This window comes from Stigmatopora nigra, chromosome 13, assembly GCF_051989575.1.
Source record: "Stigmatopora nigra isolate UIUO_SnigA chromosome 13, RoL_Snig_1.1, whole genome shotgun sequence".
Classification (NCBI taxonomy): Eukaryota; Metazoa; Chordata; class Actinopteri; order Syngnathiformes; family Syngnathidae; genus Stigmatopora; species Stigmatopora nigra.
Window position 1 is genome coordinate 4,260,798 of NC_135520.1, and position 13,297 is coordinate 4,274,094.

General features: G+C 38.3%; 2 protein-coding genes across 3 annotated transcripts; both read left to right on the forward strand.

Annotated features, from left to right (window-relative positions):
- Positions 1-225: 225 nt before the first annotated feature.
- On the forward strand, positions 226-4,917 carry fam161b (FAM161 centrosomal protein B). The gene is given in 8 exon segments (XM_077732035.1): positions 226-449; positions 526-931; positions 1,262-1,555; positions 2,428-2,546; positions 3,587-3,754; positions 3,936-4,035; positions 4,104-4,270; positions 4,529-4,917. Coding segments are annotated over 8 exon segments (1,512 nt in total). The 3' UTR covers positions 4,563-4,917.
- Positions 4,918-6,885: 1,968 nt separating this feature from the next.
- ngb (neuroglobin) lies at positions 6,886-11,667 on the forward strand. Of its 2 annotated transcripts, XM_077732034.1 has the most exons (5): positions 6,886-7,166; positions 7,236-7,448; positions 8,436-8,544; positions 9,459-9,578; positions 9,657-11,667. In XM_077732034.1, the coding sequence occupies exons 2-5, from the start codon at positions 7,351-7,353 to the stop codon at positions 9,807-9,809; spliced, it is 480 nt and encodes a 159-aa protein (XP_077588160.1). In that variant the 5' UTR covers positions 6,886-7,166; positions 7,236-7,350; the 3' UTR covers positions 9,810-11,667. The 2 variants fall into 2 exon arrangements, with proteins under 2 accessions (XP_077588160.1, XP_077588159.1); XM_077732033.1 differs by lacking the exon at positions 6,886-7,166 and having other exon boundaries at positions 7,208-7,448.
- Positions 11,668-13,297: the final 1,630 nt, after the last annotated feature.

Consider the following 13,297-nt stretch of genomic DNA (forward strand, 5'->3'; position numbering starts at 1 on the left):
AGGGAAAACAAAATATTTACAATTTTTCCCCCCTTGCCTGTTTGAAACCACGTTTGCACTCTTTCGCTTATACTGTTGGGATCGCTTTGTTCAAATTGGGAAATAAAAAGTAATTTGAATGCGCTCTTTCTTAAAATTACATTTCTCAGGTATCGGTTTGGAAACTGGTATAGGTTAGATCTTTAAATTCTAGTGTCTAGGACTCCCAATTGTACAAAAAAAAATATGTGATGGAGACATTCCCTATTTTCACCAACAAGAATGACGGAGTCAGAAATGCTGGAGATTACATCAGGAGAAACCCTTAATCAGAGGTTGCGATACCTGAGTGAAACGATTCAACGGCAAATGCAGAGAACCGAGAGCAGACACAGGGAGGAGTTGGATAGCAGGATTCATCAGTACATACAACTCTCAATGGATTTCAATTGCCCATCTCCTCAGACTCAGTAAGTTTTTTTTTAAGTCATTTTTATTTGGAGTGCAAGATAATTTAGTAAGAATTCCTATTCTGCTTATGCCTAGCAGTATAAAGAGAGCTACTTCTACACCTGCTTTAACTTCTGACAATAACCAATCAAACCATTTCAAGCCAAAATGGCATCGGGTTGCTTCGTGCAAAACAACCAAGCAAAAGGAAGAGGAGGAAGCCGAGGCCGAGTGCAAAAAGAAGTTCAGTGCGCATCCTGTCCCCATTCAAGTCAAGCTTCCTCTCTATCAGGAGATGGTGGAGAAGAGGGATAAGAAAAGAGAACAAGGTTTAGAGCATAGAAAAAGCTTTCTGCTTTCTTTTCAGAAACCTTTCAGCTTTCAGGAGAGAGAAAAGAAGAAGCGAGATAAAATGGATGCATTGTTGATGCAGGAGAAGGAAAAGACATCTTTAAAAATTGCAAAGCAGTCTTCTTCCAAACAAGTCAAACCAACAAAAGATGTGAATGATATTCAGGGTGAGGTCCAGCAAAATAGTTGGAAAAAAAGTGACAAAATGCAGCCAGGTGAATGATTTGACTACCGTATTTACACGACTATAAGACGCACTTAAAAGTCTTAAATTTTCTCCAAAATAGACAGTGCGCCTGCGCTTCATAATGAGGTGCGCCTTATAGTTGTGAAAATACGGTATTTAAGAAAAGTACATATTAATTTCAACAATTCAGTTCAATCCAAAGTCAAATTGAAAAACGATGATGTTAAGAATGATACATCTGGCGTTACCAAATATTCAACATTCCTTTTTTTGGGCAATGTTTGTACAGAAAAGAAGTGTTGCAGAGAAAGCCACATCAGCTCCACACAACAGGAGAACCCCGAAAAACCCAAGCTTCGCGTTACAGAGCGGAATAGAATGGAAAAATTGGGTTTCCTAGATGAGAAACCAAGCTTCAGACCCAAGATTAACCACCAAGTGCCCGATTTCAAACGGTTGCACCAAACTCTTCAAACAGAGAGTCTCAATACATCATTAGCCCAACATATGACCAAGTGTCAGCCTTTCTACCTTAGAACATCCATACGTACTGCCAGGAGAAGTCAACCGAGCCCTGAAACATCACAAGTAAGCCTCCATCCTCTTTCTGATTTCAATTCCTATTGCTTATTTCTAATTTTGAATGTATATTTTTTCTCGTAATTGAAAAATCTAATAGGAATTGCTTCACTCTGATTTCTTGTGATCGCTCTGAGCCCTCCAATCAAAATAGATTAGACATCTATTATCATTATAATAACTTGGACTTTGTACCAAGATAAAATATTGCACTTTTAAATATTTTTTTGTTTTGTGGTTTTTGCAGTTAAACAAAATACAATGAGGTAATAATACACGGGTTGGATTTCTTATAGAAATATATATATTTATAAACTTCCCAACCATTATTGTATGTAACTTCTACAGTAAACCTCAAAATATGTTGTTCCAAAGCCACGTGTATGTCATCTTTGCGGGAAGTGAATTTTTGTCAAGTCTTCCCTTCACCCATTGCACATATTTTGTCAAAAGTGAACCCAATCTTACATAATAATTCACTTTCCTTCCTGTTCTATTCTTAAACCTGTTCTCATGAGGATTTAAATGGGGGGGCTGCCAGGGGACATTAACAGAGGCCCAGCGGTTTGAGAGTATAAAGAAAAATATACATCCAGAAAACCAGTTTTTCCAACTAAATCTGGCATTAAAAGGGATGATGTATATATACAGTGTCCAAACGTGATTACAAAAAGCATCAATTTTGTTCTTTGACAGGAGGGTAGTTCTCTCCTCTTTGCAAAACTCACAATGACATTTGACATTTCAGACGGGGGGGAAACATAAAATATATCCTGTCTGGTTTTTACCTCTAAAATAAAGTTTCCTCAAATTCACCCTGAATTCTTGGAATCTGGTTTTGCTGCAAAACATTTGCGTGTGTGTATTTGTTTTTTTTGCAGAAACCCCGTCAAAGTAATCTTGGTCGAAGTAAATCCTGTGATGGCCTAAAGTCATTGTCGCTAGACACACTCCCAACTTACATCTCAGACGCAACCAGGAAGCGTTCGATGGCCATTCGGTAATGTTATACTTTTATATTAATGCTTTCTAACAGACTAATAAAGTCACATATATATTATTAAACAAATTCCCCCATTTCCTATGATTTATGCACTTGCTGAAATGTTAGTCCCCAAAAATCTGCAGCAAAAAGTGTTGATTTCATGAAAAAACATCCCTACAGAAAGCAACTTTTGATTTAGTGTTGTTTTTTCCCTCCCTATAATAACTAGTGATAAAGCAAATTTATTCAAAATGTGAAATATAAAAACATTGCAAAAGATTGCAGTTATAAACTAATGAACATCACAATTTTTAACTCTTGGCGTGACTTATAAAATGTGATACGTATTGAACAAATATACACAAAGCATCAAATTAATACAAAATTAGTATTAAATATAATTTAAAATATATAAATATATGATAAATATATATATGAAACATTACACAACCATACTTGATTGATTCACTGTATGATTCTTACTTTTTTTTGGAGTGTACCACAAATTAGTAGCTCCTAAAAATTAATCCCGATTTTATGCCTTAATCAGTATAAGGTAGTTTGAATGTTTGGATTACTGTATGGTTATTTCATTTCATTACATTTGTATAACATCTAATATAAGTTACTGTCCTTAAGTGACAGCTGTGTTTTTTATTTTTTCATTAACAGAGGGATACCAACGCTCTTGAGGGCGTATTTAAACAAACATTCACACTCACATCTGCACTTATGGACAATTTAGAGTCTTCAATTAACTTCCCATGCATGTTTTTTTTGGGATGTGGGAGAAAAACCAGAATTGCCACGAAGGCGGGAGCAGAACATACAAAATCTACCCAGAAAAAATAAATCAAACAATCATGTCTTAGTGTAATGTCTTCTTGCTATGCGAAATGCTTTTTACAGTTCTCAGTTAAAAAGTTCACTTATAAGGCAAGTTTTATCTCAAAGTCTACAAGTTAAGGTCAATTGTCTGTTTCCTTGTCAATTCAATCCGTTTTCTTTTTTTTTTGGCTTAATTAGTTGACACCCAAACTTAATGTCTGTTGTAGGACCTCCATGGACATGCTGGATGTGAAGAAAGAGGAAAGTGCAGACTGGTTGAGGAAATATCAGAACAATTCAGAGGCCCTTAGGAAGACTGTTTCCTTCCATGCCAAGCTGCTAGACCCTCACAAAAGCTTGCGTGAAGTCTACGACGAAAGACTGCATCATTATCGGTGAGTAAGTAGTATTTAGTATTGAAAGAAAGAAAAAAAAGAATATATATTTTTTGTAAAAACATGGTTGGGATACAGTCTATCAATATAGCCTATAGAGCTGGTACTATATAGCCTGGTGTCAGAATTGGTACTGATAACCCCCCCAAAAAGGTATTGCTCTAATTGTTATACCAAACAGAGAAGCGGATCGCCAAAAGACAAGAGATTACATGAGGGACCTAAAGGACATTAAGGCTCGTGTGAGAGAGCGTCCACTATTGTTTGAACAGGTGAAACAGGTGAGTGTTATGGTAGGCATCACCATCTGTACGCTCCAGTCACTGTGATACAATCTTGATTTTATCAGAGGAATGCCAAAGCTCGAGCTGAACAAGCATACAAGAACGAACTGAGAAAAGTTGGCATCAAAGAGCACTTTGTTGAAGAAAAGGGACGATCGGAGACAGTGACATCCATTTCATCCAGATTCAAGGATGATTCAAATCCAGATGTCAAGACTTGCATCGATGCTCAGTGAGATTTTTTTTCTCCCAATTGTTTCCTCCATCCGTAATACGATCCAATTATGTTTTTTTACGATCCCATGATGTACTACTGGGTTTTACAAATAACATGTTCGCTGAAGAACCAACAGCTTGATATGGTTTCGTTCATGCGACATTACATAATGTTCGGGGCCTGCCTGCCCGGAACAAGAAAAATACAGGAGCCAAGTAAAAATGAAATATAATTATAATATAGACATTTTCTAACCCCACATGTCTGATTTAGGGAGGAAAATCTAGACAACAGTGGAGAAAATTGAAGATGTGGATGAGAACAGCGTTGGAGTCCAAAGCGGAATGATTGTCATGGTCAGATGGTACAATGTTTTTGTGGTCACTGGGCTGGAGCACAATACTCTATTCAAATATGACTCATGTCTACCTAACCACATCAACAATGGATACGCCAACATGTGTGCAACTATAAATTAGGAATTCTGGAAACATCTAAAGTCTAAGGGTAAAGCATGCAACAATAGGGTAAATAAGCACGGAAATGGGCCTAATAAGGTCAGTTTTGATTGTAAATATGTTTGCAGATTGTGATAGGAATTAGATGACAATGGTAGTTAAGGAGTAAATCTATGATGTGACATTAAAGCTGTTCCAAACCAAGGAAGTTTGATCTGTTTCTTTAGTTTTTGTGTTGTGCCAGTATAAAACAGTTGATTCTTTTAAAGCTGGTCTGGTTCATCCATTACCGGCAATGACATCCAATGACTTAATAATAACAGTGGGGAATGTTTTTAACATATTTTTGGGTTGAACAATTTGCATTCTTGTTACTGTTTGCACACATCTGCCGTATAATTTGTAAAAAACAATTATTCATTCATCTGCTTATATTCACAAGGGTCACAGGGGTGCTGGAACCTATCCCAGTCAACTGTGGGCAGTAGGCAAGGGACACTCTGAATTGGTTTCCAGACAATCGCAGGGCAAAATGAAACAATGATGATTATTTTTTTGCATTTCACACCCAAAAATTGGTTAATATCATCTGTCATATCTTACTAAAAATATATATTGCCTAATGTAATGTATACATTTTGATTATGGACCCTTGGCTATCAAAATAAAGGGGTTACAAACTAATCGAATTTATTTTTTAACCATCTTAAATGGTGCACAGATGCTATAAGCATGATTAAACTCAGATGACATTTAAATACAGAAATCCTGCGTGTGTTTTCCTGCTGCATTTGAGGATGGAAGAACTTTGCTCACATGACTTGGTTGAGGTTCTGAGTTGACTTTAGCTGTACTGCCATCTAAATAAATCCTAGTGCAGTCACATTGACCAGCATGGTGGTTTTTGCTGCAAGCCCACAGACCCACATCAATAACTGCAACTCATGTACATTGGCCTCTACTGGATGGCTATGCTTATACAGCTGACAGCTTGGAATTTCTGATCTTTTTTTGGTAAAAACCACATGAGAATGTCTCAATATGTATTCAATCATAATCAAAAGCTCATCATGGGGATATAGAACACTTCCTCTTTCTGGGAGAGTGTGTCGTTTCCCCCAAAGCGACTAAAGTTTGTATGACTTGGGCTTAAAATGCTATTGAAATTCTGCCCAAAGTCAAGCTATTTTGCGTTTCAGTGAATTGTTTTGAATATCAAATCTCATATTTTCTGTTTGACCAGGCCTGCAATCTATACTCAGGTATGGCTTATATGTTTTTGTATGTTTTTTTGTTTTTCTGCACTGACTGCTATGAAAAGGGCACTACAGGCTTTCCTTCCACATATACAAAGTTGGCCAATTTATATCAGAAGTGATAATGAGCATGACCACTCAAAGGTTAGGCTAATTAGCTTGCTCTTTGTGTTTTTGTCTCTGATCCACCACAACAACAAAAACCTCCCTCTAACCCCATTGTAAATGATTTATACTCCATTAGGATTTACATTTTTTATGTCTTCAGTGTGCAGTTGTTGGCTGGTGCGACTTAAGCTCAGGGGGGGACTTCTAGTCAAAAAATACGGACATGAATCATCTATATTACAAAAAAAAAGGAACCGGAAATACTGCAATACAGAACTTCCCTGTAATAAACACCATATCCTTTCAATGAGATTTCAGGCATCACATGGTAGAGCATCCTTGGCTGCATCCTCATGGGTTGTCATGGGAACAGCATATAACAGCGATGCACATACGTTTAGACCGGACTCCACTATAACCAACTCTATCCTCGCCTAACTATTTGATCATATTCCCAATAGACGGTACACAAAAATAAATTTGAATATTGGATGGCTGGGATTGAATCAGCATTTTTTTTCAAATTATCTTAAGCGATGATACACGCCCAATACATTTGAACTGGAATAATTGCTTAACAATAACGATCACAGTCAGTGTCAGTCTATAAAATAATTCGTGGAATACCATCAAAACAATGGCAAGATTGTTCATCTGTTTCCTTAGTTTTAGTATTATTAATGATCAAATCACAAAGTTACTGTGCGGTCAGACAGACATATTTAAAGATATCATTCCCAAGTTTACCTGCAGGGGACGATGCAAGTCGCTCGCTCTGCAAAGCCTGACCGGAGCGACAGAAGCCAGTGATGCTTCTTTTTTTCTCCCTCTGTTGCATGAATAATAACCGGAGAGAGAGCACGTCGAGAGCGGCAGAGATAGCAGCCACAGTGACAGATGAGAGCATAGCACAACTTGTCTTTCTTGACTACGCCGTGGGCTGGGGGGAAAAGCAGAGAAGAGCAGGTGCATTAGAGTTTGAGGCAAAGCCCACCACAAACCACGGTGGCACACTCTGGCATAAGCAGACCCCTCAGCCCAGCTGCTGCACAACAAGTTCAGAGCTCAGATTTACCTTTTTTTTAGAAGGTTTGTGCCTTTTTCTGGGCATGCACACTTTCTATTCACTCTGCTCAATGCTCCATATTTTCCTTGCAGGTGCACAAGTTTCATCTTGAAGATCTTCTGCAGTGTTATGGCTCTGCTGGAACCCAGCCATCTTGCCCTCTAAAGGTCTGGTGTGTCTGCAGAAGAACTTGAAGACCTGCAGAGGATGGAGAAATTGTCAGGGAAAGACAAGGATCTGATACGGAGCAGCTGGGAGAGCCTGGGGAAGAACAAAGTTCCTCATGGTGTCATCATGTTTTCCAGGTAACTATTAAGCTGGAAATCAGCCCCACCCCTTATACTCCTATTCCTATTAATTATCTAGTTTTGTTCCCAATACACCAGCATCCTTTTTATAAACCGGAAACCAAAAGGCGGCTTGATCAGTTGCTTGGCGACAAGCTTCAATGTTATTATCGCTCTACTATTATTGCAGCTAAAGATGTGTTTCATAAATTTTGGTGTCTTTTAAAGTATGAATTCTTTTACTTAGACATAGCATACACATACCTGGACATTATATTTTGCTGATTTAGGCCAAAGTTTTAACATTTGCTATAAAAGTACATATTGCCTACATAACCCAAGACATGGTGTCAACATATCTTGACAAATCGGTTTCAACTATAATTTCAGAATACGATTTTTCAATCGATTAAATTTTTTTATTTACTAAAATAAATAATAGCAGAAATACACTAGATATGGCCCCTAACAACACTCTATAGGTAACTCCACCTTTTTAAAATGTGATAATATTTAACTAATTCCCAGCTGTGGTAAATGATTCATGTCATATAATCTAAACTGCGAGACTTGGCTACAAATGATCATATTTCAGTCCAAACGACCAATTCCTCTTGACCATATTCTTTCATAAGCCCCCTCTTTGTTAAAAAAAAAATCAGGCAATGAGTGTCATATAAAGACTAAATTAGTGATTTGCAAAAGTGAAAAATATCTGCATGCCTCTCTAAAATGACCCTAGTGAGGATAAAGCGGTTTAGAAAACATCACCTCATGAATTAACCAGCTCATCCTAAACACAATTGCTCAAACCCAAATTGCTGTACTGATTTTATTTAACAGGGCATGAAAAAGATAAATATGTATATAATATACAACACTTTATTTCTAGAATTCTCATTCAAATTATCACTTTTACATATTTCCGAGTGAATCAGAATTAGTTAGAACCTCTTTGCTCTTTATGCCACTTTAAACCTTTGTTGGGTGTGTTTTTTTTTCGAGGCTTTTTGAGCTGGATCCAGCTCTTTTAAATCTTTTCCACTACAACACAAAATGTGGCAACACCCAAGACTGCCTCTCCAGCCCAGAATTCCTGGATCACGTCACCAAGGTGAGCATATTTGTCCTTTTTATAGTGTCTTTTAGATGGAGATTAATATTTTTAATCAACTAATCAAACAGGGGAACACAACTTTAGTTTTTCTTATCAAAAAGTTAACAAAAATTTGAACTATACTGTTTAGCGTGCACCAAAAGTATTGTACAAAAACGCATAGGCACAGATTAAAGTTTTCATATTTTCAAACCATAAATTGCACTGGCGCATAAATCCCATTCTTTGGGTAGGAGGATTTTTGTTTCCTCAGAAACCAAGAACAAACATACATTAAGGTGAGAAAAGTCAAATTGAGAATAGTTTTTCAGATAACAATGGCCCAAAAATACAACATAAGTGGTTGGCAATGGTCACAGAGAAAAAAAACAACAAACAAACTTAAGTTACCGGTCCTTGTGGGCTGCTGTGAATGCAGGATTTTTGTTCTAACCGATCCAGCACAAACAATTTGACCAATGAGATTTCTGCAGAAAACATGTAGCACCTGACTGCAATCCAATGATTGCACTTGTAGGACACCAGATTGGTGAAAAGTTACCCTATCTATGGGTTGGAATATTTTTTGCCCACCCCTTGCACCAAAGACCACACAAACTATGAAAATATTTTGACCTATACTCTATAAAATATGATATGCTTTATTTATGAATACTGTATGCTTACCGTTGCACATTTTAAACCAGGCAGTGGCAAAAACAAGTTCTTTTACATTGCTTGGTCCTCCCAAATGAGTAAAGTTCATCAACTTTTGCAAAATTATTTCACTTGCAATTGAAAAATAAGTAAAAACTATACAGATAACACATCAACCAGGGTGCAATCCCATTTCAAGTAATACTCGTTCAGTAAAGTCAAATTTAAACAATCATCTCCATCTTTTTACTTGTACTTTTTCTTCCAAATCCCAGGTGATGCTTGTAATCGACGCCGCCGTTAGCCACCTGGACGATCTTCACTCTTTGAAAGATTTTCTTCTCAACTTGGGGAGAAAACATCAGGCCGTAGGGGTCCAGCGACAGTCATTTGCTGTAGGAAAAACATGATTACTTTTACTGTAGTCTTTTGCACCATTCAGCTTGACTGGTGTTTGTTTGTGTCTCTTCCAGGAAGTGGGGGAGTCCCTCTTGTACATGCTGCAGTGCAATTTGGGCCAGGCCTACACGGCACCCATGCGTCAAGCCTGGCTCAACATGTACACTATCGTGGTGGCCGCCATGAGCCAAGGCTGGTCCGAAAACGGCGAGCACAAAGCCGACTAAGGCGAGCTGCCGAGCGGTTGCCATCCTCTCGCTCATCGTGGTTGCCATGGAACAAGGTTGTGTAACTTGCAGCATTGTGGCTTTTTTCCCCCCGCTGATGTACATCTGCTGTACTTTAGTAGGGAAAGGCAAATGTATGGATGGAGTGGCCATACTTTCAGAGATATGCTTTTTTTGTGCAGTGTTTTGCAAAGTGGATCAAAACCGGCCAATTTTGGTGGGTTTGGAGCTAAGCAAAGAAAAAGTGTGAGGTTCGATTTGTATATAAATGCCTTTTATTATATTTTCTGACCATAGTGAAATATGGGGTGTATCTGCCTCATGCTTTTTAAAGTGATACGGGTTTGTGAGGTCCACAGTGACAGCTCTGGGTCAAACTGCGACCAAAACAAAATGTTATTCCTAAAAGTGTTATTGTTTTGTGTATGTTATTCGACTTTTAATGTATGTGGCAACAACTGTTCCAATAGACACACTACCAACAGCTACTGACAAGAACTGTTATACTACACTGATAGCTTTCTACTTTAATCTTTGACTGTTATGGTGTCCTGATGATGCACCTTTTATTTAAATGGTGTGTTACACTCCCTTCAATGGAGGCCTGATATGTATCTAAAATAGTTTTCATCGGACTGTTAATCAATAAGACTGTTATGTGTAGATAAAGGGCATATAGGAGGACTTTCTTTACTCGCATACACAACTTTGATGTTCATCAGTGTAGTCATTGCGTATTGACAGTGTCATTGTGCCAAGAAATCTAAGATTGTGGATGTGAGCGCAAAACTAAACAACAGATGGTAAACATTTGTTAACATTTTGAACAGATATAACCTAATTTATTGCTAAGGGATCATGTACTTTTGTGCGTATCATCATTAGCCTATTTATTTTTTGCCATTAATTTATTTGAACGCTAATTTAACAATAGTTTGTGTATTTGGTAAACGCCATACAACCGTAAATCCAAGTTGCTGAAATGTGGTTATTAATGCTTTATCCTGAGTTTACATTAAAAAGTTTATTTTTATATTCTCAAAATATAGGTATATAATAACTCAAATCATTGTTTTACATCACAAGCATCCTCTCTAGCGCTTTTCTTTAAACTTGAATACGACAAAATCAGAGTTTTTTTTTAATGAGATTCAATACAAGAAGACTGATTTATTTAGTCCAATTAAAATGCATTTTGAGTTGCGTTCCTAATATTTTGCCACTCACATGTAGCTAAATAAGGCAAGCAAAATATTAGTAACGGCTCCCAGTACGGCACAGTGCAGTGGAACACCACTTCAAAATGTCAACCATTATAACAAACTGTCATTTTCGTCAAGGCAGAAATCCAGAAAGTATTTAATCCTTACATCGTCTGTGTTTTTCCAGGTGTACCATTTATTCAACTGGCATTGTAAGTGGCATTTTTTTAGCGTTTCTTTTCCTAGCATCTGTATTTTTTTCCTATGCAGGTTGTCTCAAGTTCCAATCATGTTTTTACAAAGCGCCACTGACACATGATGTATTATCCTGGAAAACATCCAGTTCTGTATATATTATTGAGTGTATTGATGCCTACCTCATCATTACAATCAGCTGCTATGGACTAGTTTTGACTTCATCTAGGTATAATTTATTTAAACTGGGAAAACTGGCTGCGAATCCTCATCTTTCAGTCCAATTGACGGTTCTATTCGTCCACACTGGAAAAGACAATGGAAAAAAAAGACACATGTTTAGAGTTAACAATGCAAGCAAGAAGCACTCTGTAAACCCGATTCCATGCTAAAGTTGAATAACGTCTCTGTTTGTGCATACTTCTTACAACTTAATAAACTTGTGGACATTTGACAGTGAATTTGGGTCAGTGTGTTGTTACATTGCTTACTGCAGATGGTTGCAACACAATCGTAGGCATTTGATTCCACTCACACGAGGCCCGATATCGTTTACACAGCCAGTTACATAAGATCCGTGCGTCGAATGGCTCATCGCCCTGAGTGGCGGAGATAAGGGTGGCTCCAGGCACATCAGCTCGCTTACCCGTGCGACCGCATAATATCGCATCAAGAGGGAAAGAAACAGCAGGGATTTGCCAAGAATTTCCCAATTCAGGCAACATCTCAGAGATAATTGTACCCCCCCTCTGAGCTTGAATATCGGTTTGCGGATGCAATGGTGAGTGAGTGAGTGAGCGTTGTGTCATCCTTGAGCAGGCTGTCTGTTCCGCTGTTGGATCCCTTGGCTGACATGGCCTTAATTTGTCTTCGTGCACACTGCCAACACTCTCCTCACAAGCTTAGTGTCTCCACTATTTATGTGGCCTCACAACAACATGGGCTTGTCTAGCCACCGGGCTGGAGACAAATGAGACTCTGACCCCAGCGTATCTCGGGTCACTTAACAATGTGACTATTAACCCGTGTTGGAGCTGATGCCGTTACGTTACATAACGCAACTACTTTTTGGCTGTAACTTCTAACGTAACAAGTTGCATTTTTCAACCTATTAGGGGACTACAATTATTGTACAAGCATTATCTGTGTTATGTGATTCAGAAGAAACACACTTATCATTGGTCCCAATCCCTCAGCCTGCAGGGAATATTTAAGAGCACATCTGCACTGGCAAGTGAGTTTTATCTGGCATTTACAGGCATCGCTGCTGCTCCCTCTCTGCATGGTGTTTCAGTTGGCAGCGTTAGGTTTTTTTTTTTAACAACCCACTAGAGTCCACATGGCTCTTCTCATTTAACATAAATAAAGCATATCACAAAAGAGGAAATTAATTGGCTAAAATGGGGCAAGATGTCAGAAGTAACATGTCAACATCTGTTAACTAACAAGAGACCGAGAAACAATGTGCGACAATTACAGATTGGTCGCTACTGCACCACCGCTCAACCTTGTACTACGCAGGGTTTGGCTCTGTACGTTGTCTGCGAAGAAGGCTATTATTTTTAGAAAGTCTGCAATGTGTTTTGGAAAGAATGGATATTAAATGTTGTCATGGCAACTGTTAAGCGGTGTGTGTGCATTTGTCATGCGCTTGTGTTTGCTTTTGATGATGGAGCAGAGAAAGGCATCGCTCAGTCATCCTGAATAAGATGATGGAGAGCAGAAAATGGTGACCAGAGAGAGCTCAGGCAAAACACCCGAAACACTCAGAAGTATCAACGTTCTGCTTTTGCACATGTAAAACACACATATGTAAGTATAAAACTTATATTTTTCCTTTGGCGGGCCGGAAAAAGCGTGCAAATACACTTTATTCTAATTAAAAAAGTGTTTTTTTTTCAGTCAAATGCTCCCAGGCATTGCTTCGCACCCCCCCGGGCATTTTTTGCGTGACCCCCCAATTTAAGAAAACACATCCCTAAGCCAAGCACGATAGAAATAAGAGTCGAGATAAGGTTTTTTTGTGGTATTCTAAGCAAGAGGCGGGCGCGACAGGTGGCACACCCCTAGGAATTCACCTTTTAAGGGTAA

Bases quoted from the DNA above. Each gene is read 5' to 3' on its own strand.
- ngb (XM_077732034.1), top strand. From the start codon at position 7,351: ATGGAGAAATTGTCAGGGAAAGACAAGGATCTGATACGGAGCAGCTGG. The intron at 7,449-8,435 runs GTAACTATTAAG...TTTTTTTTCGAG, and splicing joins GGTGTCATCATGTTTTCCAG to GCTTTTTGAGCTGGATCCAG. The intron at 9,579-9,656 runs GTAGGAAAAACA...TGTCTCTTCCAG, and splicing joins TCCAGCGACAGTCATTTGCT to GAAGTGGGGGAGTCCCTCTT.